General features: G+C 40.6%; 1 protein-coding gene across 3 annotated transcripts in view; it reads right to left on the bottom strand.

The window, feature by feature from the left end:
- Nucleotides 1-2332: 2332 nt before the first annotated feature.
- Nucleotides 2333-27563, bottom strand: part of kirrel3a (kirre like nephrin family adhesion molecule 3a) — a 362627-nt gene continuing 337396 nt past the window's right edge. Inside the window, exons 12-16 of one of the 3 annotated variants that reach the window (XM_034226819.1) lie at nt 21293-21400; nt 17657-17725; nt 10784-10893; nt 9404-9490; nt 2333-4852 (exon numbers count right to left, since the gene is read on the bottom strand). In XM_034226819.1, coding sequence (XP_034082710.1) covers nt 4376-4852; nt 9404-9490; nt 10784-10893; nt 17657-17725; nt 21293-21400 — 851 coding nt within the window. In that variant the 3' untranslated portion in view covers nt 2333-4375. The remainder of the gene's footprint in view (nt 4853-9403; nt 9491-10783; nt 10894-17656; nt 17726-21292; nt 21401-27563) is intronic. The other 2 variants (XM_034226821.1, XM_034226820.1) reach the window with 2 other exon arrangements.

Genomic DNA, 27563 nt, shown 5'->3' with positions numbered 1-27563 from the left:
GTCATCATGTAACTGTTTTGTTCTTTTGTTTGCCTCACCAGAAAACAGTCACACCTCCTCTTGAAGACATTTTGCCCCCTGCTATGGACTTCAGGTTCACATCAGGTAAGCCCTTGAGTGTGTCAGACTAGTTGTTGTTTCAGAGGTTAATTCAAGACGTGTTAAGTTTACATACTAATATAAAGAGCATCAGGTAAACGTAGCTATTTCTATTTTTTGAATCAGAGATGGGATAGAGATGAAAACTATGCAGCACTAGTGTCACCACTCAAAGTGATATTTTAAAACATTATCGACTCCATCATGGAACCTTTGGACAGAAACGTGCCTTGCCCTGCGTTCATGTAGACTGGCCTGCGCTTTCACTTATCAAGATAACAGTTGAAATAATCGTCTGTTCTTATTTATTCTAGGACCCATGTGCCACTTTATATACATCTCTGAGCATGAGGTGGGGTTAAAAATAAGTAGTTGGACATTTTATGAACTGTATCAATATCATGACTATTTGGTTCATTTTCTTGCAAACCAGCCTTTTTTGATGACTTAAACCCCTTGTAATGCATGTGAATAGCACCTCTGTTACCGTCTGTTAACAGCTAATGTAAACTGGCTCGTTATGTTTTCAAGACGGATTTGATTTTTGTTTTGAGGAAAACACATGGTGTGTCCTGATTTGTACTCAGTTTAGTGTTTTGTTTGTATTTACAGGGAACAGCAGAGGTCTAAGTGCAACAAGCTTGTGATGCACGGCATGAAGTTATACATTGCCGCAGTTATAACCATCAAGTAATAACCATGTGTCCATGTATGTTAATGTGTTGTTAATGTGTTTTAAACAAACTTGTTACTGTTTTATGAAAACTGTTTTGAAATAATCACATTTTAATAAAATGTATTAACATGTCCATAACGTTCCCTTTTTTATTTATTTGTTTAATCTGCAATGTTTCGATGCTATCAAATATTTAAAGGGTTAGATTGAAATCAGGAAGAGTTTGTCGCATATAGGTTCCGGCAACTCAATTGTGTTTTATAATTTACATTATTTATTCTTGTCTTATGTGGTTCTTAGCAGATTGCTATTTGCATTGGTTACACTTAATATCTTGGCTTTTAATTGAAGGCTCAACTCATCTTTTCACAAGCAGACAAAATCACATTAGTGAGTTTACCCAACTCCTAAAATTGCTTGGAACCACTTGACACATATTTTTTAAGTTTTAGCAAAATAACACATTATTGAGTAGAGGAAAACAAAAAATAAGTACGTTTCACCAACTCAAAAAATACAAAAGTTGACTAAACTCTTAAAATGGCTTGGAACCACTTGACACATATTTTTTAAGTTTGAGCAAAGCAACAGTTTTTGAAGGCTGTACTTCTCATTCACCAACAAAGAACTTCAGGTATAAGAGAAACACATTTAAACAGCTTTAGAGCTGAGCATTTGTGTTTTGCCAATGAGAAAACATTTAGAAAATTAGGATAAAATCGCATGTCTGTGGTTCTCCATTGAAATTCCCCAGATTGCTGTGTGGGCTTCATGTGACAAAAGTAACCAAAGCTTGGTAAGATGGATACTCTACATAGTCATCTACAAATAGGAAAACAACATAATGCAGTTATGTCAACTGCTCCCTACCAATATAGTTGAGCAGTATTTTAGAGTTTGTAGTAATTACTAAGCCTCCTGATGGCCACTAGCAAACACTTAAAGCAATAATAATACAAACAATAACATATTACGTATAACAAGATCAATCATAACAATATTAATAATAATTAAAACAATGAGATAATTATTGCTGCAAACTAAAATATATTCTAATCTTAAATTATGTATTAAAACATGGAAGACCACAGACAAAATTGTCAGATTTATCCAAAAATATTTAACACTCACATCAGACGATATGCAGTCAAGAACCAAGAGAACGTTTTATCGCACTCTTTGCTGCTGTTAAGTTATAAATATTATTTTGTGCAATTAGCTTATTACTGGTTAATATTCATGTCTATGTATGTATACAAAAGTGGAAATACACCATCGATCAAAGTTCACCTGTGGAAAAGAAAGACATATGGGACACAATGAGGAGACAGAGAAAATAAAGAGAGAAGGTGATAGAGATGAGAGAGGAAGAGCAGGTTCTGGATAGCATTAGCATGATGTCCCTGTGCTGTCAACACAACAAGTGAGGAGTCTCAGAGAAAAGGACAGGCCGTGAATACAGAGAGAGGAAAGAAGGATGAGATGTTAAAGCCACGGATGAGAGGTCGATCATTCCCAAGTATTTCACATTGACAAACAAAAACACATACATTGAAGTAGCATTGAGGTATATTTAATGTTCTTTAATCAAAACACAATGTTGGCACAACATATTTCTTTCTGTACAGTAATGTATGTTCACAACATAAATCCCCAAATGTAAGGTTCATTGTATCACACAGTAAGAGTGAGCCGAATACATTTATTGTTTAAGTGCTTAGTACAACTTAGTACATCAACCCATGCTTTTCTGTTATATTCATTGGTAGATCATGAGTGGAAATGCAATGTACTATTTTGTGCTTTCTTTACTCCATGTACATTGATTACTGACAATATTTAACCTTCTTGTTTGCCTGTTTCTATGCTGTGTCACGCTGAAGTTTCCCTTCATTTGTATCAGCCAGATACAGTCTATGGTAACAGCATGATTTCAGAAAGTGGTGCAGAAATACATTTTTTTGCCTTTTTACGGCTCCCTCGTCTCAAAGTCCACATTATTTTAACATGTTTTTAGCTGGATGTATGAAATAAGGTCTGTGGTTTACAGTAGATTAAGAGATTATGCGCAGCCATGGGAATGTAATGTAGTTTGCTTATAGCCGTTAGCTTTCACATCTGTTGATTACATTTAAGCTTCAAAAATATAAAGCAGTGTCCATATTTGGAGATTATCCGGCTGAACAAGAGAACCAAAACCACAGATTTTATTTCCGCAATATTCCAAAATACAATAGATTTATCGTGGGAGACCTTGAGATGCTAACTTTGGGGTCGGCCTACAAAAATCACTGCCCCGCTCTATTGAGTGGCTGCTTTGACTGATAGCCTATTAAAATGCCCAGGCACTCACAATTATTCCAGACAGACTTGTATTAATTTCTTCATTGAAATATTGATGTTTCTGGTCGTACATGAGTTTGCACATCCTTTTTTCATTGTTCTTGAGTGCAGCAGTCTCATTGTCAGCCTTCAAAGGTATATTAGCATTTAGCGTCCAGCTCTAGCATTCTGCCTCACTTAAAACAGCAGGCATCAAAGTCCCCAGAAGATCAGAAATGTCAGTTGGCAAGAATCTCAATGTATCTTTCCCCTTTGTCATTCGGTAGTCAAAACACAGTACACAAAATGCTGGGTTTTACAGAGCTCTAGTGTAAACAACACAATATCAGCAAATGAATGGACGTGACAAACCTGCTCTGGCAGCTAGAAAGTGCTTCCCAGAGATACAGCACACACACAAACTGCAAGTGTCTCACATTAAATGGGAAAATTACAGACCTCAATACCCTTTTACTACACTTGTAAACATCTTACGGTCTTTTAGGAGGCAAGAGGGGAGGGCGGGGGGAGTTGCCTTCGTGTGTTTGAGAAAGATGACATGTCCATTTCTCCATGCATTCTGTGATCAGTTGATGATAAATTATCCATCGCATAGCATACACTGAAAGGCAAGGAAAATATCACAATGTCTGAAAAATAGTAGCCGTTAAAGAGCTAAAACAATGTACAGGACATTTACAAAAGAGGAATCCATTTCTAATACAGCTAGCAATAACCGTGGTTGTTGTGGTAACTGATGTACAGGAAATGAGTGACATATAACAGGTTTTACTGCTGTGCCAGCTCATATCCTTTTTTTCCTTCCAAGGTACTCAGAAGAAAAGCCATTTTCTGATTTTAACAATACAGCAGCTGAGCTCACAACACCCAGAGTTTTCTCATTAATAAAAAAAACTTGCTTGTTACTTCTTTTAGTTTTTTGTCCAACAATACCGCTGCCCCTAGGTGCTTATGTTCAGGTAGTCTGTGGAATGAAAGAAAATGAGAACTGCAGCAAGCTGCAGATTTTTTTCTTATGAGCAGAAAAACAGACAAATGATTGTCAATATTTTTTTTTGTTGATGGCTCATAATAAGAAATCGCACTTTGATTCCAGCAGGTTCATCAAGTCAAAAGTTGGCATCTACAATTCACATTATGTCCCACTGGTGTAATACCAATTGAGCACTGGAACAACACCCTTCATCTGTGTAGGTAAAATGGCTCTTTGGAACATCACTTCCATCCTCATCATCCTGTTCAAGCCCCCAAAAACGGTTAGACGTGGGTCTGCATGCGTTTCTGCAGAGGCCTGGTGAGGTCTGAGTTCTGAGAGGAGGACTGGGAGTAGTGGGAGGAGGACGAGGCGGAGGTTTTGCTGTCCTTGTCAAACTGCACGTAGCCTTCCTGCTTGCTGTAGCTGCTGACGCTGCTGTCACACTGCGTGTCGATGAAGGAGCTGGAGTCGCTCAGGGAGCTGCGCTGGAACTCCCGCTCGCACAGTTCGATGGAGCTGCTGCCCATGCCCAGGACGAAACGCTGGCTGTAGTCGTACAGGCGGTTGGGCGTGGCCCCCAGGGTGTTGTAGATGTTGGTGAAGGACATGCCGGTGGGCACCCGCTGCTTGCCCAAGGTCATAGTTCCAACAGGGGGGCTTCGGACTAAGTCGGGAGTCTGGCTCTGGGCCAGGGCCATAGTGGGGGTGGGTTGGTTCTCGTTGAAGGTGTTGACACTGTAGTAGCCATTGGTGGGGTCCTTGTTCATGTAAATGAAGCAAAAAAGGACAATAACCTACATTATTGTTGTTGCCTTCAAATGAATCGAGGCTTTCGTTTCGTAAAACACGGTGCATCTACACTGAAAATCGGAAATGTTGAATTAAATGTATTATGTCGGCATATTTCACATAACTATATTATATTAGTTGAAAGCAATAACATAATGTTTAAATAACAAAGATAAGGTTCAACTTTATGTTATTGCTTTCAACTAACCTAATACAGTTATGTGAAACTTGTTGAATACATTTAATGAAAGTCAACGTTTCAGTTTTTTCAGTGTATAAAAACACAATAGACAAGGGACTACATAACAAACAGTTTTTCTCATCTGTTACCTTCTCCTCTGAGGATCAAAGTAGAATCCCAAACCGTAATGATATGGGATGTTGAATTAACAAAATAAATAAACAGGCTAACATTGAAGCAGAGAACATACTTACGGCCCGTCTACACTACAGGCATCAACAAATCTTGAAGCTGGGCGTGTCTGAGGCTTGGCGATTTCTCGCGCCCAAGGCGACCAACAACCAATCAGGAATCTCCCGCCCGCCCCCGGCATACAAAGCAATAGCAATGTTAAAACGAAGTAAACTGGATATAAAATCCCCAAACAGGCGAAAACCTACCAGTTTCACCCACTGTCTCTGCCACCTCCCTCCATGCCTCGCTCCTCCGGTTTGTATCCCGGTAGATGAACAGAGACTGATCATACAGCACCGGGTGATTCACTACCGCTATAATGAATTTTCCCTCCATTTTTTGGAATATGAGGAAATGACCTGCGTAGTCTCTCCCAGCATACACGCGGTTTGATTGGCTAGCGCTTGTACTGGCAGATTTGCATAAACGGGATTTCATTGGCTGACGCCTCCGTCGAGGCGTCAAAAGTTGAACATTGTTCAACTTTTGATGCCGATAGATGCTCGTGATGCTTGCAAAGCCATGCTCCCCACAATGCAGTTTGGCGAAGTTTAAAAATCTTCTACGTCACCCCATTCAAATGAATGGGCGAAGCGTTGAAAGCATTTTTCGATGCCTGTAGTGTAGACGGGCCGTTAGTGTGAAGGACCTGCCGTTGACTTATCTATTCAGTTAATTGCTTCTCTGTTCTATTCATCTTTCTGTGCAGCGTGTGTTCAGGATATGTTGATACATTTGAATGTTTGTAACTGCTCTTACTGTTTCTCTCTTTTAATACCATGCGTGGATATTAACTCACTGCTGCTCTCTGCTACTGTATATACAGTCTAATATTACGTTTAAACTTCATATTATTAACCTAATACAGCTATGTGACATCTGTTGACATATTACATTTAATTAAAGTCAATGTTTCAGTTTTTTGTATCCACATCACAACAAATATTTAAAGGATTACAAGAAACAAGTGTACAACTAATCTAAACAGAAAGTCAGACTGCAGGCATACTGTATACAGTACGTAGGTGTTAACAGAGCTATCTCTCAAAAATAAAATCATTATGATTTGTACCGAGGAGGAGCCTCAAAAGATTATTTTCTTATAAAAGAATAATACCGCTGAAAATCCAGGTCGAGGCCCATGGCTCTGAAACATCTTTTTACATGAAACAAAACTGCCTCATTTAGGAGTTCCCTTAACTTAAAGCTGTAATTTCCACATTTATCAAAAAATGCAGCTCTGAGTAGAAAAAACCGTCAAACAGAGCGATTACACCTGGAATTTGGATCACAGACAAGGACCAAAAAAGCAGAATTTGTTTTTAGTGTAGTACAGTAGAGCCGTTCACCTGTTTCTTCCAGAAATAAAGGTCACTTAAAATGTATTTTAAGTGAAATATGTATATGATCTATGTCTGTCTATCAATAAGGAGCTACGACTTACAGTTCATTGTGCAACTGTGTCTTGTAAAATGACTAAGTAACCTTAAATTAGGGGTTTGTAAATGTACTCAGTGGTCTGGTAATGAGTATACCATTTCATTCAAGAATTATGATTAGTTTAATGTAGTCACTTGACTAAGGTATTGTATATTAAGTAGGCAGAAAGACTTGGCTTACCTCTTGATTGAATTTCAAAGTGTGTGACATAAGCAAATGTGAGAGAGTGGGAATGTAGTTGTGAAAGCTATAATGAAGCATCTCAGCATTTGCTGCCCTCATGGGCTCTCTACACGTCACCATTTCTTCCTATTAGTTAGAAAGTCAAATAACAAATGTAACCCCCTTCTGCTGTCAAAGGAATGTGTCAAAACGAGTCAATGGTACCATTCCACAGCTCAGCAGCTAATTGGTTATCCAGCCATCAAAGGGCAATGCACTTGTTTCCCTGGTGGATGTTTAGCTGCTCATTCAACAAACACCATGTTTGACCATTTCAACCGTTTGTGGTTCATACATTGTTATGCAACTATTTCATAAAAAAAGAACTAAGAAAAACAAAACTGTGTGCCGGTATTTTTCTGTATTTCGTAAAGATTATTGTTACCCACACTTGCAAATAATGAATGCTTTGCCTCTTCTTAAAAGCCCACACGCAAAGAAAGCGTTGAGTAGAAGGCCAATGTGGGCTGCTTTTAAAAGCCTTGAGCTCTTTTATTTTTACATCTCATGTCGCTGTCTTGGTATTAGCCAGTGCCAACACTTGAAATAAAGCTATTTGATACTACCTACTGCAATGATTTTCAACCACTGTGCCGTTGGAAATGTGTCAAATTTGACAAAATCGGTGCACAAAAACATTATTTAATTTGCCAATATTGAGCTTCTTTGCCTGCAACGCTGTGACTGGCTAAGTACTTACATACTCTTCCATTATGCAGTAGGTAGCGCAACAACAACCTTGTTAATTTAGAACAGTGGGATTAAGTGATGCGCGGGAGACGTTGTGGTGACAAATCTGATTATTTGTTCGCCTGGGTAAACAAACTGAAAAAACAGGTAACATTTATGAAAAAATCACAACGGTGTATAAGAGAGCTCTCAAAGCTAGCTACTTAGCAGCTGAACTCTTAACCGACTGTTTAGGCCTCAATGTGTTATCGTGTAACCTTTTTGGTTGTTGATGTGCGGCAGCAGGTTTCTTTTTTGTAAAAAATGTATCACAGCTAAAAAACGGCTGAAAAACATTGCTGCCTATACAAAGTAAACCAATGCATTTGAACTTGCGTAACACATGCGTCTCCTTTTTTCATTTGAAATCCTGTTCGTTTGTAGCAACGAAACTCTTTGGGAGTTTGTTTTCGTATATCCAAATAAAGAAGTAATAGGAGTCACGGCTTGGTCTTCAGTGTGTGGGAAGAGAAGCACGGTGTGCTGCAGTCAACATCATCACTGGCTAACTCATTTCTCTGATTCAGATGTGACTGTGCTGCTGAGTTTGAAATGACTACGAGGCTGTAGAAAGAACATGCTTGACTAAATGAGAGTAATACGAGCCTTATCAAACCAGACCTCAATCATAATGCTCCCGCTGTAGAGCTAATGGAGAAATACAGATATAAATAACTTTATCTCTTCCTACTAATTTTTCCAGAGGGTTCAATAGAAAATCAGCAGGGAGAGGCAGCCATTTATCTTCCTCTCCGTTTATCTCTCCTGTGTATGTCGCAACCTGCAGGCTATTGGACAAATTGAATTTGTGAGATCTTTTTGGACAGGCACGCACCACTTGGCATTTATAAAAAAAAGTAAAAAAAGCCTTTGTCAAATGCATTAACCTTTACATTTATGTCTTGAACACTAATTTCTGGATTATTAAGATTGATGTGCTGTTGACTATTAAGTAGTACATGACTATTAAAAGGTGTGAACAGCATTTAACTAAGATGTCTTTAATCATTGGAACGCCCCCGCATGTGTTGTGCTGTCACTTCTGCTAGCATGCACTTCTTCACATTACACCAACAGGCAGTGGTGGAAGAAGTGTTCAGGTGCTTCACTTGAGTAAAAGTACCAATACATTATTGTCAAAATCCTGCATTCAAAATATAACTTAAGGAAAAGTACAAAAGCATTATCAGTAAAACATTTCCTTAAAGTATACACATTTAAAGTAATAATTGTGCAGAAAAATTGTCGTTTCTATGTGTGTAGACAATTATATTTATACATGTGATATTTCTAGATAATATTGTTGCATCAAATAGCATTTCACTGTTGTAGAAAAACACAGTTCTGATTTACTTTTTGTGAAATATTTAAATCATTTGACTCTTTTGTGACTTAAAGAGTAAGTCCAATAGTTGTATTTTTAGAGATACATTTTGTTGAAAGTAGCTAAAGGTGTTAAATAAATGCAGTGGAGTAGTAGTATAGTAAAGTACAAGTACCTCAAAATTGTACTTGAGTAAATTTACTTAGTTACTTCACACCTCTGCTAACAGGCATTGTTTTTATGCAGCTGCATAATGTGCAGCCACTTCTTATTGAACGCTTTCTTCTTTGCCTCTGCAATTAAAAGGCTAATTGGCTCTCTGGAGCTCAGCCATCACATTTCCCGCTGGATGTCCTGCAGTTGACATTTTGCCTGAATATTCTCACCCACCTTGATGTGCTGGAACTCCTTCTCTTCCTCCTGGAGAACCTCGAGCTGCTTCAGCACGGGCTCCTGCTGGAATTCCCCGCGCTCAATCTGCAGCACAGTTCAAATAAAGTTAATAATAAGGAATTTTTAGTGGGTTCACAGTGTTATGGCAGAATCCTTATTACAGCGTATTTCTGGCATATTCATTAAGGTCACATAGTAAGCCATATGATGTGTGTTACTGAGTTGGGTCACACAGAGTTAGAGAGACAATGGTCGTTCTGAATTATCAATAGATGTGTTCATTTCAAGTGAGCTGACACCGAAGTAAGAGGAAGTTCAGAGAAGGCCTCAGGTTATAAAAACACTTAACCTTTGTTAGTTTACTACTCCTAAGGATGTCATGAGATGATGACTTTTCAACATATACAAGTATAGCTTTCAGAAAGATAAACATGTGACATTTGTGTGGTAGGCTGCATGATCAAATGTTAATTAAACATGGTTAGGGAAAATGTGTGTGTGTTCATTACAGTGGCTATATATGCTGTATGATTGTTGCTACTGTTGGGGGGCATTTCTGCGATTGGTTGCTGTTAAAGCAAGGTAAATGTTTCCCCATTATTATTTGTTTGTTGCAACAACTAAATAATAATTACTGATCAACTATATCTGTGTTTGTGTTTTATTGATTCCTCTGTTTCATTATTTCCTGTTGTGAGTGCTGGATTGCCACAACAACAGCGTTAAGGTGGGAATATATACAGATACACACATTTTCTGGGAATGTCATAAACTAAGTACCTTTTGGGACAATGTGCATGCTACTATCTGAGACATTCTGGGTTATTAAATACCCAAGGAATGCAACATTTTATAACGATTGATAATGATTGCTACTTATCTAAGATACTGTTAATAACAAGTAAGAAACAAGAAACTGGTGTAAGGCTGAGCCACATACTAAAGAACAGTGGATGGATATTATAAAAGAGGTCTATATAATGGAAACAATGACATACCAACTTGCAGTGAGAGGGTTAGTAAATGGAAGAAAGTGAGCTTTTATGACACAGTGGAAAATGTCCAAGGCAAACTAATGTATGCTTTTCAAGAGACTATACAATATGACAACCCTGACAACAGCAACTTGTAACCATGGCTGCTCAGTTTCAGTTTGAGGTTTATTTTGTTTTCAATATCTTTTATTTATGTTCTTGTTCTTTAGTTCTCTACTTTGACATGTACAATGTTTTTTGTTGAATGTACAAACACAACTCAAAGAAACTAAAGTAAAAACAAAGAAGGCTTTAGTAGTCATACATTGTGAATACTGTAGACCAGCCTGAGAGAATGCACATCAGTGATGACAAACGGCAGCATCACACAGCGTTCCCTCACCATCATCTGTTTGATGCTCGTGTGTTCCTCGCTCTCCCGCGCTGCGTTGTGATCCTTGTGGACGATCTCCACTCGAATGTCATTTTTGACTTTACCCGCTCCTTTGAGACCTGAGGAGAGGGAGAGAGGGAGCGGCTGATTGGAGGAGGCTGCTGATGCATTGTTCTGTAACCTACCCTGTCCGTCTATATGTACTAATGGCAGCTTCACAACCAGCGTTTGAATTGCAACAAGGGTAATGAAGACTGTGGTGTGTACCCACACTGCCCCAGCCTGCAGTGAGACCCTCACTCACTCGGAATACATGTAACAGGATTATGTAATCAGTAATCTTTTTTTTTTTTTAACTTACATTACAAAAGTTGTAATAAGACTGATAACTAACAGGAGCACAATTTTACAATACAATTAAAACATTTAAAATAAAGTATGATAAATTGAAAAAGCTCATTCTTACACAGGACTTTTTCAAGTGCACGTGATTTGATGAACAAAAGTACTATGTATGCTTTGAATTCATTTATTAAACTAAAATAACATCTGTAGGCATATCCTATAATGTATTCTGGTGTCTTTACACCTATACTGTATTTGCTATGCTTTTGTTCTATCCACAGTTGTTTAAAAAAGACACATTTTTGGTAAAGAAAATATATTGATTTCTTATTTTCTAAGGTCACATTGTTCTGTTCAAAACACCTTATTGATATTTCCTTTCTCTTGTCTTTATTTGCATTGCATTTAATTTTAAGGGCAAGTAATCAGGTTACATTCCTTTTATATTATTTTACTTAGATTAGGTTACTTTTTCTCACAGGTCATTCATAATTGTAACAGAATACATTTTTATCGTCACCCTGCTTACTAAGCACTTGAACACTCACGAGTGTTATCCAGAACCCCACAGAACGACACTGATCAATATCTGCAATCTAATAATGCAGCTGTTTATAGCTGGCCCAGCAGTATGGATATGAAATGCCTGACTCTGGCCTGTCACTATGATGAGGTTACTTTATCTCACAGAGGCCACAACAAGCTTATGTAAAATCATCCGGAGGATACTGCACTTCTTTTTCTCTTTCGGCACTCTGAAAGTCTTAAGATAAAAACTGAAAGGCTTGTGCAGGCTGTTCTTCACTTTGCAAATGTTCTCCCAGTACTATGGCTCATATTAATTAAACTAATCAACTAGCATTCTCTTGGTACAACATTGCTAAGCAGTGCAAGTGAATATTTCACATTACGTGAGAAGGAAACAATAGCTTCAAACCGACGCTTCAGAGCAGGAACACAGCTTGCCTCGGGTGCACTTTCATGTTTTAATCTTTGAATGCATGTTATCCATTAAACTGTTTCATAGCACGCTTTATACAAGGTACAAGAGTCTCAAACATGTTCTCTAAACTTCTATAAACTATTTATAGTAATCAGTGGTGTAGTAGGCGTTGGACGCGGGGGTACGCCGTACCCCCCCTCCTTTTCCCCTCTCTCTCCAAGTGAGGTTCTTACCCTCATTACCTCTGCCCGCCCTACCACCTGTCCTCTGGACCCTATCCCTTCAAACCTCCTTCAGACTATCGCTCCTGATATTCTACCGTTTCTCACCCATTTCATCAACACTTCTCTAACTTCTGGTCACTTTCCAAACAGTCTCAAGGAGGCAAGAGTAAACCCTCTCCTAAAGAAACCCACTCTCAACCCGTCTGATGTTATAAACTACAGGCCTGTCTCTCTCCTCCCGTTCCTGTCTAAATCACTTGAACGCGCTGTCTTTAAACAACTCTCCTGTTATCTCAATCAGAACAACCTTCTGGATCCGCACCAGTCTGGTTTCAAGGCAGGTCACTCCACAGAAACTGCTCTCATTGCTGTCACGGAGGAACTGCACACTGCCAAAACTGCATCCCTCTCCTCTGTCATCATCCTGTTGGACCTGTCTGCTGCATTCGACACGGTGAATCATCAGATCCTCCTTCGCACTCTCCAAAAACTTGGAGTTTCTGGCTCTGCACTTTCCCTCCTCACCTCATACCTGAAAGACCGTACCTACAGGGTGACTTGGAGAGGGTCTGAGTCCGACCCTTGTCAATTAACTACGGGGGTCCCTCAGGGCTCTGTTCTTGGTCCCCTCCTCTTCTCCTTGTACACAAACTCGCTCGGATCAGTCATTAGCCCGCATGGTTTTTCTTACCACTGCTACGCTGACGACACCCAATTAATTCTGTCCTTTCCCCGCTCAGAGACCCAGGTCGTCGCGCGCATCTCTGCTTGTCTGGCTGACATCTCTCAGTGGATGTCTGCTCACCACCTCAAGCTCAACCTTGACAAGACTGAGCTGCTCTTCCTCCCGGGAAAAGATTGTCCAACTCTTGACCTGACAATCAACATCGGCACCTCAGTTGTTTCCCCGACTCAGACTGCAAGGAATCTGGGTGTGACCCTAGATAACAACCTGTCCTTCACTGCAAACATCGCTGCTACAACCCGCTGCTGCAGATACACGCTTTACAACATCAGGAAGATACGTCCCCAGCTGACTCAGAAAGCGACTCAGGTTCTGGTCCAGGCTCTCGTCATCTCACGCCTAGACTACTGCAACTCCCTCCTGGCTGGTCTACCTGCATGTGCCATCCGACCTCTGCAGCTCATCCAGAATGCAGCGGCTCGTCTGGTTTTCAACCTTCCTAAATTCTCCCACACCACTCCGCTCCTCCGCTCCCTTCACTGGCTTCCGGTAACTGCTAGAATCCACTTCAAGACACTGGTACTTGCTTACCGTGCTGCGAATGGATCTGGCCCTTCCTACATCCAGGACATGGTTAAACCGTACACCCCAGCGCGTGCACTACGCTCTGCATCAGCCAAACGACTCGTTGCGCCCTCGCTGCGAGGGGGACCCAAGTTCCCATCGGCGAAAACACGTGGGTTTGCTATCCTGGCTCCAAGATGGTGGAATGAGCTCCCCATTGACATCAGGACGGCAGATAGCTTGCACATCTTCCGGCGCAAACTGAAAACTCATCTCTTTCGACTCCACTTCGAGCGTTAGAACGATTAACGAAGCACTTTTATACTAATAAAGGACTGGATTACCTAAAGCCAGTTGAGTAGCACTTGAAATGTTTGGCTCTATGAAACCTGATATACTTATATGATTCTGTTTTCTTCAAGGTTGTGTCTTCCTGGTCGAATGTACTTATTGTAAGTCGCTTTGGACAAAAGCGTCAGCTAAATGCAATGTAATGTAATGTAATTTATGATCACTCTATGCTTACATTCATAATGTCAGCCGGAGGGAGGGAGGGCGGGCGGCGCTGCGGAAGAGCAGATTGCCTGTCATATTCCCTTTACAAGCTTAAAGAATGTATTTATCGTGTGAGTTTGGAAATAAAAGTTTCATATTCTGACGTTTATTTTGAAATGAGCCGTTGCGACTTCCGACTGATATCGATGGAGCGGGTCACATATAAGTTCAGAGATGCGTAAAAAAGTATGCCAAATAATCCAAGCTATAGAAGGTAAAGTTTCTATTCTTATAGATGAGTCAACGAGTCTGGGATGTAAAACTACATTGATTGTGTACCTCAAATGTGAAACGGACAAGAGCTGTGAACCACATTTTATGTTTCTGGATTTGATTGAACTTCCAGACCAGAGAGCCGACACAATTATGCAGCACTTGTTGAAATGCCTCCAAGGACATGGCTTCGATGACGCTTACTTGAAGAAGCATTTAATTTAATTTGCAAGTGATGGATCAAGTGTCATGTTGGGACGAAAATCAGGTGTAGCCAAACAGCTTTCTGAACTGTACCCTAATATAGTCACCTGGCATTGCCTAAATCATCGTTTGGAGCTGGCTGTGGGGGACACGGTGTCTGACGTGAGTAGTGTGAACCATTTCCAGGCGTTTATGGACAAATGATACACTGTATACAGCAGATCACCCTTAAACCAACGAGAACTGGCAGAGTGTGCATCAACTGCATCGACTTGCATCAACAAATAGGAAAAATAGGCCGTGTGTTGAGCACGAGATGGGTGGCCAGTTCTTATCGCACAGTATCCGCTGTTTGGAACAACTTTGAGTCACTATGTGCACACTTTAGCTTTGCGATGACAGATGAGAAACGATCAGCAAACGATAGAAAGCTGTATGAAGGTCTGTTAAAGCGGCTGACTTCAAAGCAATTCCTTTTAGATTTAGCGCTTATGTGTGATACACTGAATGAGTTAGCCCTGTTGTCAGAATGTTTGCAAAAGCGCACAACATCAGTAGCCTACGCCGACAAACTGATCCACCGGAGCATTCGTTTTATCAATGGACTGGGGGAGCGACCTGGGACCAAGGTCCTTGCAGCTGAAAATGCCATATCAGAAGGCAGACTGGGCACAGTTGTGCTCACAGACAACTCCAAAATCGTCACCATCAATCGTCAACAATTTATTCGGAGTCTAAGCAACAACCTTAGCCATAGAATGTTCACTACTGCATCATCTCGTGGAGCAGCCTCGCAGTCCCAGTCGGACTCAGACTATGTTCACTTGCTCGCTCAACTAAAAGTCCTGGAACGCGACAACTGGCCACCAGCTCAGACCTGAGCTATGGAGAGGTGCAAGTGAGTGAACTGTGCCAATGATTCAGGCTGCCGACTGTAAGTGTAATAAATACATTCCGAGACTTTGTCGAGAGCACTGTGGACGATGCTACACCTGCCGAGCTCAGGCCCTTGATGAACTGCACTAGACTCATACCATGCAGCACGGCATAATGTGAAAGGGGATTCAGCCAGATGAATCTGATCATCACCCCAACGCAAAACAGGTTGCTGATTGAACGGGTATCCACCTTGATGTTCATCAAGCTACATGGTCCACCTCTAACCCAGTGGGATCCGACAGGATATGTGTCAACTTGGCTGAGACGACATTGCTCAGCTGAAGACAAGAGATCACGACAGGCTGTAGCCGAATCTCGCAAGGATCCAGACCCACTGTGGTGTTTCCTCTGACTGACTTCAACAACTGTGAGTAACACTGTTTCTTTATGGTGTGTGTGTGTGTGTGTGTGTGTGTGTGTGTGTGTGTGTGTGTGTGTGTGTGTGTGTGTGTGTGTGTGTGTGTGTGTGTGTGTGTGCAGTCGCGCTGTCTGCTTATTTGCAATGTAGGCTAGGCCTAATCAGAATCATTTCAAGTCCAGATTCAATGTTGTTGGCATAAGTAGGCTATATTTTTCGTTTCGTTTATTTAATAAGTTAATTTCAGGACAACTTTGGGAATTGTGTTTGTTTGTTATGAGTTTTAAATAGATTTTGAAAGTGGAGATAGAGAGAGAAGCAGCGCTGTCTGCTTAGTTGCAATACTGTAGCTTATGCAATTTAGGCCTATACATTGTTTATGTAACTTATGTGCCAGTGTGTCCATGGTTTTGAGTCTGTGTGTGTGTTGAGCGCACCGCCGTCTGCTTTTTGCAGTACAGTAACTAGAGTAGGACTAAGCATACCGGTAGTTTCTGTGGACTTGTCTGCCCGTTTTGCGAGTGCACTGCGCGCGTGCGCACTTGTGTGGCATTGTTTGGGATGACCTAATTAAAATAGCGTCCCCCCAGTAAAAAAATCCCCACTACACCACTGATAGTAATATAATAGAGTTATTGTTTTTCGCAACAGACGTCAATTCTAGAAAAAGGCCTCCACTATTGGTCAGTAGTTACCTTGGTTGGTGGAATCAGGTGAATTTGATTGGCCAGCTTGTTACTAAGGCAGGTTTGTGTAAAGCCTGCTGTTATCACTGAACAAAGAACAAGAGGCTCTTTAGCAACTGTAATAACAGACTGCCCACACATTACTCCTGTAACTAGATATCAAGTACTTCACAAGTGCCATCATTATTGTTTTAATTATGCAATACAGACCAACAAATACATTGCCTGAGGCCTCCAAGAGAAGCTGCTGCTGCCTAATTATGAATTACATTTAACAAAGAGACATGACAGGAAATATATTCATTCAACTAATCAACACAGATTAATTCCCATTCATTTAACTAAGAGACACAAATAATAACAACTGATTGTCTCCGTATTGGCCTCATGATAGTACAGCTCTGAAAAAACTGAAACGTTTACTTTAATTAAATGTATTATGTTAACACATTTCCAATAACTGTTTTAGGTTAGTTGAAAGAAATAATATTAAGTTGAACCTAATATTTAAACGTAATATTATTGTTTATTGAGGGCTAGATATGATCAAATGAACTTGTCCCTTTAAAATTGCTTTACAGAGCTGTATTCACCTAAAGTCAAACGACTAATATTATTCCTAAATCTGACCTCCCAGCTGTATGCGGGACATTTTGCATAAAAGTGTGATCAAACCAAATGTGAATTGAGACACACAGAGTTCTTTAAAACCTTCACATGCATTCGTACTTCACTTGACATCACAATATGAACATAGTCTTTTGCCAACGTTAAAGTTATAACTGTCAAGGGTTATAATATCATTTTCCTATTCATATTGAAACACTGACAGCAGGTTCCACTATGCTGTCTGATTTCTACCGCCTCTGCTTATCAAGAAAACGTGTTCAGAGCCTGAAGCTGATTCTCACTGAGTGATGGGGGAATCTCATGTTAAATTTAGATATTTGTCATAAGGGCTTATTCTTTAGTATGCATTGGAAATATGTTGTGACCCAGAGAAGGACTATCTCTGCTAAGGCTTATATCATTTATTTGCATTACTTGAGGGTAACATTTGAATTATTTAGAATACTATTAAATACAGTTGGCAAAAAAGCCTCAACAAGCCTCTGCAGTCACTGCAAACATTGAATCATTCTCACACTCTGTAACAAAGGCCTTACTCTCTGGTTTCACATCCCTCTGGCGCGAAAGAGACACGGGAAGAGAAGACATGACCAGATGGACATCCTCTGTAGACAGAAACAAACAGAGGAGTTAGCAGACACATCTCAAAGCTCTGTTCCCTCTGATGTTCCAGTGACAGAGCTACAGGCCACCAAGCTCTGGAAGGACTAGCAGTCATAATGTGGGGCAGGAATTCATGAACTCCTGCAGTGAAGGAGATGTAAACAGAGGGAAAGTCAAATATCTTTAGAATAAGACCAGAATGACCCTCTAAGGGCTGTGAGCAGAAACAGAGCTGGAGGTCAACTTGGGCACGAACCCAAATCAAGGAAACTGAACAGAAGGAATGTACATGTTTAACATCAGCTAAGGCTAGCAGATATTTCTCTGTGACACTGTAAACCATAGAGTGGTGCAACAATGATGTTATAGAGATTGGACCTAATACAGGGAGCTCCCATGCCAAACAGCAATGGAATCGTTTGTAATAATGCAGAAAATAAGATCTGTGGAAAAACACGTTTATGATACTTAGACCGTTTGTTAAGCAGGATGATCTATACACTTTAACACCACTTAAGGATGTTTTAAAGCGTAAATGCAATCAGCAAGTAAAACGCTGATGTTAGGCCATACTAAAACTACATTATAGTAACTTTTTGGCAGTGTATCACTAAAGCTGAGCAAGAGGCGGATAATGTTTGTCTGATTCAGTCAGTTGTTAGCAGCCGTTGATTTAAGACACATGAAAGCTTCAGACTGTTATCAGTGGAGTGTTTGCTGTCAGATTTTATGTCACAGAACAAAACTCAAAATCTCTTCAGCTTGTGTTGAAAAAAACTTGTTAACTTTGAATCAAGCAACACGAAGTGGTACAATGTCTTAATGTGTTTCTGTATAAATTAGTGCTGTCAAAATTATCGCGTTAACGGCGGTAATTAATTTTTTGAATTAATTGCGTTAAAATATTTAACGCATGTGCAGAATGGCCCGCCCCATACGTGCCACCAGTGGCAGCGCCAGGGTATGGCTGGGGTAGGCTACACCCATACCAAGAAATGGCTTAGCCCCACCATGAAAAATTATGTTAAAGTAAGCAAAATAAAGTCTGCCAACTCGCGGAGTAAATTGCACAGACAGCAGTTAGTAAGATTGATTTCAGTAGCCACGGTTTTGAAAACTTTTGTCACGTAGTGATCGCCTTCTCAATAGAACATCTTTGATAACGGCGTGGTGTTGTTGCAGGAAGTCCCGACGGAGAATACTTTTGCTGTAGTACAGCGGTGCACATAACTGGTACGCAGGTTATGTGCGTAATCTGAAATGCGTACCGTCACTTGTGTCACAAAGCGCATTTGCGTACCGACGTACTTGTGAAGCTTTTCCAGAAGGCGGTTAGTATGGAGTCAGATTTGGGTCAATATTCTAGCGCACAAAACAAGCTACTCACGAGCGTAAAATGTGCTTTTACACGTGCATGAAATGACCCTCGCGCGCAGATTAAACCCCCGCGAGCGGCTATGCGCTCGCTCGCGAGAGGCTATGCGCTCGCTCGCGAGAGTCTGTCTACGCGCGCGTGAAAAGTTTCTGATACATTGGGGCGGAGCCACTGAACTTTGATTGACAGCTGCCAGGAAGCCCGGAGTTGCCAGGTTTGATAAATGCCTGAACTACCAAGAGCCGAGGAGTGACAGCTGCAAGATCAGTTGGACGAGATTGATTGGCAAAGTTGTCCATAAAAAACTATTATATTCGTAAAGTGTACAGCTAATATATATATATATATATATATATAAATTAATTTGATATAAAAAAAATGACACATTAATTCTAGGAGTGCAATACTTTTACAAACACTATAGTAATAATATGCATTCATTATGACAACGTCATACTATTACTATAGGAGTGTTCTATAGTGTGTTCAAAAAACAACTACAGAAACACTATATATTATACTATAGTAGTACTATTTAAAATAATATAGTCTTAATACGGAAACACCAACAAAAACACTATAGTAATACTTTTACAAACACTATAGTAATAAAATGCATTCACTATGACAATATCATGCTATTAGGAGTGTTCTATAGTGTGTTTAAAAAACAACTACAGAAACACTATATATTATACTATAGTTATACTATTTAAAATAATATAGGAATACTACAAAGATCTAGATACATAGTATTACTATTGAAATATTATAGGGCTACTATAGCTAATAAAATGGCACTACAGAAAAAACTATTGTAATACAATAGCTGGTGAAAAATACTACAGAACACTACAAACTTACTAAAGGACACTACAACTCTTATAGTATACTATAGTAATACTATAATTCATTTATAGTTCATTTCGTAAGGGAGGTGCATACAGCATACAGTAGCTAGCAATTTTCCACTCAAAAATATATTGTTTTATATAAAATTAACACTACGCTGTACACTTTACGAATATAATAGTTTTTTATGGACAACTTTACCATTCAATCTCGTCCAACTGATCTTGCAGCTGTCACTCCTCGGCTCTTGGTAGTTCAGGCATTTATCAAACCTGGCAACTCCGGGCTTCCTGGCAGCTGTCAATCAAAGTCCAGTGGCTTCGCCCCAAAGTGCCAGAAACGTTTCACGCGTGCGTAGACAGACTCCGCGAGCGAGTGAGGCTGACACTCCCGCGAGCGAGCGGCTATGCGCTCGCTCGCGGGAGTGTCAGCCTCACTCGCTTGCGCAAGGGTTTAATCTGCGCGCGAGGGTAATTTCATGCGCATGTAAAAGCACATTTTCCGCTCGTGAGTAGCTTGTTTTGCGCGCTAGAATATTGACCCAAATCTGACTCCATAGTTAGATCACCGGACGACAGAGTCGGTCTCCGTGTGCACAGACAGGGTTGCTGTTAACGTCGGTCTGTACAACGGAATTGTGCCAAAACTACGCCAACCGGCTGCGGAGGGAGACTCCCCCCTTCACTGGAGAACTGCGCTAAAACAGCTGATCACAACGTTCACACTCTGTGGTCACGAAGTACTCCACTAGCCTCCCCCCTGTCGACTTTCCTGAAGTACTCCCCGTTGATATAAATCAACACGTAATGAAATAAGACCCCACGGTTTGATGATTGATAGGTGCGTGGGTTGTCTTTCATTTTGACACGCAGAATTTTTTTATAATAAACATAGATACTGTATGTTAAATGGATATATCCGCCTTCTTTCATTTATCTTTCCATTCCCACAACAATATAAATAAATGGCATATTTTGGACATAGTTCGAATGGTGATTAATCATGATTAATTAATTTTTAAACTGTGATTAATCTGATTAAAAATGTTAATCGTTTGACAGCCCTAAATGTGTCTATGCATGAGTATGTATGTGTATATGAAAATAATATAGGTGGGTGTACAGGTGTATACATGTCTGTATATATTATTATTCTTTGGGACGGTGAGAGACAGCATTTCGGTCTCCTTTTTGTATCACACAAACAGAGAAATTGACAATGAAGTGGACTCACTGACAAGGTAAAACATATCATGATCAGGATTCATTGCCACCATTTAAAAAACCACTATCACAGAAAACAAACACTGTGTTTTTCATGTGTTTGTCTGAGGGGAACTCACTCCGCTGGAATCGGGTGCAGCAGTAGGCGCCGAGGGTCCCCAGGAGGATGGAGAGGGCGAGGAAGGCCCCCACCCCCACCCCGATGATGACCGCCAGCCGCAGCGTCTCTGCACACACACAGCAGGACCTTTCAAAGACTAAACTGAGCTGCTTCTTCTTTTTCATGCTCTTTTACACACACCAACACACACACGGAATTTGTTTTATTATTTATGAGGCCAGTGTTTACGCTTTACAGGCTGAGAACAATTTCCATCAACACACAGGCCTCTGCCAAAGCTTTTGTTCAATATCTTTCTGTAGATATCATGATAGGAGATCTGGAAGCTTTCCAGCAGGGAATTGTGTGTCCTTAAGTGGCTTTGGCAGGCCGGCCAGGAGACATAATTCAAGAGAGAAGCTTTAAAAACCAAAGTTATAGTTTGACCTTCATTGTTCAGAATGAGATTTGGAAGTGATGCTGAAAAGAGGAGCGACTCAGACCAGGCTTTTGCTAGAACTCAGACTCTTTAGGGAAGAGCAGAACAGCTTACACTATTTCAGGATTATACAAGTTTAAATGGTGAGAATCCCTAACAAAACAATTCAATTTCACAGATAAGATGATTCAATATGGATGACTTTTCAACCCGAGAGGCAAAAACGCAGTTTTTGACCCTACATCGAAAGTTATCTCCGGTAATAATCACACTCGGGAACTTATTTATTTCCTCCAGGAAATAGACAGATATCACTCTGTCACAACCAAGCGGCAAACTCTGGGGAAGAGCCGGGACGCCAATACGGAAGTGCCACACACTGCAGTTCATATATTGGCCGATAGGCGATGGCTGCAGAAAGGAGCAATTTCCATAGACCCCCATGTTAAAATGCCCAACTTTACAGCAGAAAAAAACATGTTTCTACCCCTGGCTCCATACATTTTTATTATCGATATAGTTAGATTCCACCTTCATGATTATGGATCTGTGAGTGAATTGTTTTCTAACGCGACCCTTTTATTTATATTAGGTCTTAAAGTTGTTGCATCAATTAGGGCGTGGTCACTTTGATGGACACGTACATGCCTCAATGTCAGCTAACAGCAACTTGTCCACTCTGCTAGGCTACAACCATAGAGGCTAGCTACAACGTTAGTTAGTCATAGTACTGTACTTGACCCTTTAGCTTTAGCCGTGTTCGTGCTGATTGTGCCTTTTAGGGAATATTGTTACAAATACCAGACAATTAAAATGTCGTGCTGTGTGCTTGAATGTACTAACAGAAATTCTAAGAAGTCTAAAATGATAATATTATACATGTTTACCCCGTTCGCAGGTGTTTGTGTGCTTGGTAGCTTAGCTTGTTACTTATTAGCCAGCTAAGGACGTAACCCTTTATGCATACTTATACATTTTAGTTTATGATTCAGCCTTGGGTAAGACTGTTATAGTCTATGGCTATGACGCCCATAATGCTAAACGGGAGCAAATGTTAATAGGGGACCCAATTATCCCAGTGGTGGCCGCCGGAGCTAACGGAGCCGCAGGGGGCTAGCTCCAGCCGGTGTCCCGGAGCTAGCCCACTGCGGCTCCGTTAGGTCCGGGCGGTGGAGTCCGTCGTTATAACTGGAGATCAAGGAATGCAGCGAAACGCAGACTTGGTTCGCCTGCTGTAGTATTAGCTAAATAAATTATGTTGAACGAGGCTTATTAAGCTGAACATCGCCACAATTGTTCTGCTATAAATCGGTACTTATTTTCTTAACGTGTGAATGACCAGCATTAAGAATAACAAAATATAGCTAATTCTCTTGCAGATTGTCTCATTTTATTATGAATGTAACGTTTATATAGGGGAACTACACTGTTAGCAGTAACTTGGTATGCATGTATTTCATGTTAGCTTAGCTTCTTAGCCTGAGCTAGCTCTGTTTACTTCCAGTTCAGAGGCAGCAGGTCCCGCCTCTTTGCCCTTATTTGGAGCAGGCGGGATTAGACTCTGACGTTGCTGTCAAGCCGTTAGTGGCCGACTCCGCCTACTAAGGGCTTCACGGCAACTCTGCAGAATCCTATGGGTGACGTCACGGACACTACGTCCATTTATATATACAGTCTATGGTCACAACACATTAGTGCACTTATTGGACTGGTCTGCAGAGGCCAGGAAATGTAATGTCCTAAAATATCTTAATAGGCGCATTCACACCGCAGTACTTTTCCCACAAAGGTTCATGAGAACTTAGTTCATGAGAACTCTTTAGTTTTAGGCAAATTAAGCCGCTGACGTCACTTCTTCTGCTTTGGGTTTACTGGCAGGCCGCAAACCACTTCACGGCATATACTGCCGCCCAAAGTCCCCGGCCGGAAGTCCCCGGAGTTGGGGACTGGCTTCAGTAGAAGCTGCTGGGACTCCCAGCAGCTTCTACTGAAGCCTTCCGAGTAAATCGCCAGAACGCCGACACCTCCTCATCTCTACCGCTCCCATGTTTTATTTTGTGTTGCCATAAATTAGTCTCTCTGCGTTTCTGCGCTGGGCTAATGCTAATGCTAATAATGCTAATGCGAGGATAATAAAATGGCGGCTTCACAAAACCTTTTGGGAGTTTTACGGGGCGTGGTTTGCAATCCGCCCAGCCAATCAGACATAGGAACCTTTTTCTCCCACGAAAGTCCCTGCTCTCTAGCAGGGACTGAAAAGGGGGTAAAAAGGTTCTCATGAACTAATTTTAGTACCGGCTCTTTTTGGTGTGAACGCGACAAAAGAGTTCTCATGAACTAAGTTCTCATGAACCTTTGTGGGAAAAGTACTGCGTTGTGAATGCGCCGATTGACACAAATGAATAAATGTAGAGTTCTATGCGATGGTCTAGTATGTGAACAGCTCATGTTCAATCTCTGACGAAGGTTTATTTTTAGTGGTGCACGATAATTATCGGTCCGATATTAGGAATTATGACGTCATCCCGATAAACCCGATAACAGTATTAATAGCCCCGATAATATACAATATATTTTTTGGGTAAAAGAAAATAAAAAAATACTGCGGTGTGGGTGGATTGGGATGAGGGGCGCTTGTTTTTCACTCGGCTCCTCCCGTTTTGCCAGTACTGTGGTATGAGTGGTTTAGGAAGAGGGGAGTTTTTCACAAATCCAGCGCTCCCTAACTCATGCCTGGCTGTGACGTAAATGGTGTGCGGCCGTGAAGCCAGGACAGTAAACAAACATGTCGCCGGTAGTATGGGACTATTTCAAAGTTTCAGAGTTACATAGTTCGCTTGCTATTTGTATTAACAAATGCAATGCAGAAGTTCCACGAGGAGGGAAAAAGGCAACGGGCTATAATACTTCCAACCTGATTTGTCACCTGAAACATCGCCATCACTACGATGGTGTGTTAAAAGTGTACGAAGACGCCTGCGCTGCTAAACTAGCGGCGAATCCAAAGCCAGCTGCAAAGGCACCGGGGCTTTTACCTATCGACGAGGCTTTTGAAAAAGGCAAGAAGTTTGCCAGAGACGACCCCAGGGCTAAAACGATCTCTAACTTCATCATAGAAATGATGGCGCTTGACGAGAGTCAAAACTGTTCTTGGCTTTGTTTTGTTCATAGTAGTAATGCTCATGTCATTTGCTCACTACTAGTCTTTTTTTTACCACCAGGTGTGCAAAAACTACAGGTACATTTAATATATATATATATATTATATTATTATCGGTTATCGGTATCGGTATCGGTCTTGAGAAGCAGGAAGTTATCGGTATCGGTATCGGTTTCAAAAAACCAATATCGTGCATCCCTATATTATTTTAAAAGTTAGATTTGCCTGACCTTATTGAATTTGTGGAGTTCTTGACAAGCGATATGGAGCGACGCTTTTTTGAGTCAATCCACATTCTGGTAGATTAATACATGTGCATGCATGCGGCCTATTTCAGCACCTCTATTCAGCTGTTGGAAGTCGGAACATATTGAATATTGAATCTCAACATATCCCAAAAAACTCAGTGTTCATAATAGTCAAGAAGACAGACTCTCTTCATCCTTTGAGTGAAAGCCAACTGCTTCCAACTGCTGTTCTTGGCATGACCCGCCCTGTGTAGCTCGGCAAAAGAATTACAGACTGTTATAAAACAGTTTCAGTGTAGTACTGACACAGCTCCTGGGTGGGGGGCTTCACTCTGGCAGCAGGGGCTTCTCCTCCGGCCAACACCAGCTTCAGCTGCCCCAGGCCCAGGCCATATAAATCACTGCCAGAGGAAATGTATTCCACTTTTTGCAGCTGCTCAGGTCATGGCTACTTTTATTTTAATTAAAAAAGCAAAGCAGAAGCACTTTGGGTTAGAAAGAAAAAGTGATTGTAAAAGAGTAAAGGTGCTGTACACTTCAGAATCATTATTTGATCATGTTTTGAGTCGTCAATGTTTCTCTCTTTGTGGATATTATCATTTATGAAATATTTGTTTCTGTTCATAGATAGATAGATAGATAGATAGATACTTTATTGATCCCAAATTGGGAAATTCATGACCTTAAAAGTTTGACATATCAGAAAATAAATGCATATAGGTTGTTTGAGGTAAAACTTTTGTATTTTTTATGAATTCAGTTATTTCTGGGCATCAAACACAGCTGCTAACACTCAGGCTGCTCTTTCAGAAAATGCCGGGGTACAATCAATAATGTCAGTGTAAAAATGTATCAAACATTTTGAATAACTGATACCTGCTGGCTCCTGCTGTTATAACAGCATGTTTCTTTATTTTTGACATGAAATCATTTATGATTGTTGTTAAGTTGCTGTTACGCAGCAAGATGCCCATAATATGAACTTTTACTTATGTAACATTTTGATTGGAATCTAAACATGTTTTCTCAAAATACAAAACTAGCTACCAGCAGTCCATATGTTCAATGTGATATTTAACCATCTGATGAGCTACATTAAGCTGTCTGTCCGACATGCTGTGGTCCAACCCAGTCTCACGGCATTTCGTGTTATAGTCACGACATTTAATCTATTGATTCGTGTTCACCAACAGGATTTTCCCCTTTGTTTTGTGTCACACAGAACGATTTATTTTAAAAGCAATGTATTTCTATTGATTGTGTGTTTCGTGCCTGCACCACGTCTTTTTTGTCCGGTCGGGTCTTGGTAGACCGGAAGCTGTGTGGTTCATAAAAACATTTTCCTACTCAATATCAAGCCACGATTATTGTTTTTATTTTAAAATCGTATAATGTCGGCCTTTTTTTAATCGTCTGTGAGGAAAATAAATGGGGCTCCGAGCACAAATAATGTGAATCCATTTTGTATTTGTCGACCAAAAATGCGCTTGTGGATCTCAAATCTCTGCTCGTGGATCGTCTTTTTACACACAGAGTTGAGACAACCTTTCCGCCGGTCTCGGCTAAAATCTACTCGTGTCACTCGGTTATTTTCGGAAACCACGTGATGGCCTGCTGATGACGACATTTCCGCATGATTTCAAAGTAAGAGCATGAAGGTTTGTTTAATGCGCTGTTTTTTTAATGAACAGCGGAACGTCATCATCATCATGTTATAGTGATACAGATAGTTTGTGTTAGTTTATTGGTTCAACTTTCTTCATTGTTTTTTGTGTATTCAGTCAAGTGGGTCAAAGTTACAAAGCACTTCACATCTTATTAATCAGCCTAGTTTTACCTTACCAGTGCAGTGGTAAGGTAATCTGTAGAAAAGCACCGTATTTAGGTCAGCCTCAGGCTACATTAAATGTTATAATATTCATCGTGTCCTTTCTACTGTATATGCATCTATTCCTTTCTATTGCTTTGATTTGTATTTAATGTTATTATGTTTATACTTGTTTCCACACATTTCACAATTTGGGATGAATGAAGTGTCTGTCTATCTATCTATCTAGGGGCGGCACCAGGCGGTAGCTTGCAGTTGCTACAGCAACACCAACAATTGGCCTAGCAACTGCTAAGCAACCCCAATAAATGTATGTTGTTTTTTTTATATATGTGAAATTCATAATTTGAAAAATGATTGATTCGAAAATGATATGCTAAAGTACAAGTAGCCTACTTCTGGGTGTTTCATTCAAGCCTGGTTCCGTGTGTGTGTAGAGAGAGAGAGAGAGAGAGAGAGAGAGAGAGAGAGGAGAGAGAGAGAGAGAGAGAGAGAGAGAGAGAGAGAGAGAGAGAGAGAGAGAGAGAGAGAGAGAGAGAGAGAGAGAGAGAGAGAGATCCTCTCTCCTGTCAGATAACGTCAGCTCAGTGAGGTAAAGGACTCTCTCAGTGTTTA

This window comes from Gymnodraco acuticeps, unplaced genomic scaffold, assembly GCF_902827175.1.
Source record: "Gymnodraco acuticeps unplaced genomic scaffold, fGymAcu1.1, whole genome shotgun sequence".
Lineage (NCBI taxonomy): Eukaryota > Metazoa > Chordata > Actinopteri > Perciformes > Bathydraconidae > Gymnodraco > Gymnodraco acuticeps.
This window is presented reverse-complemented; position numbering and strand designations above follow the sequence as displayed.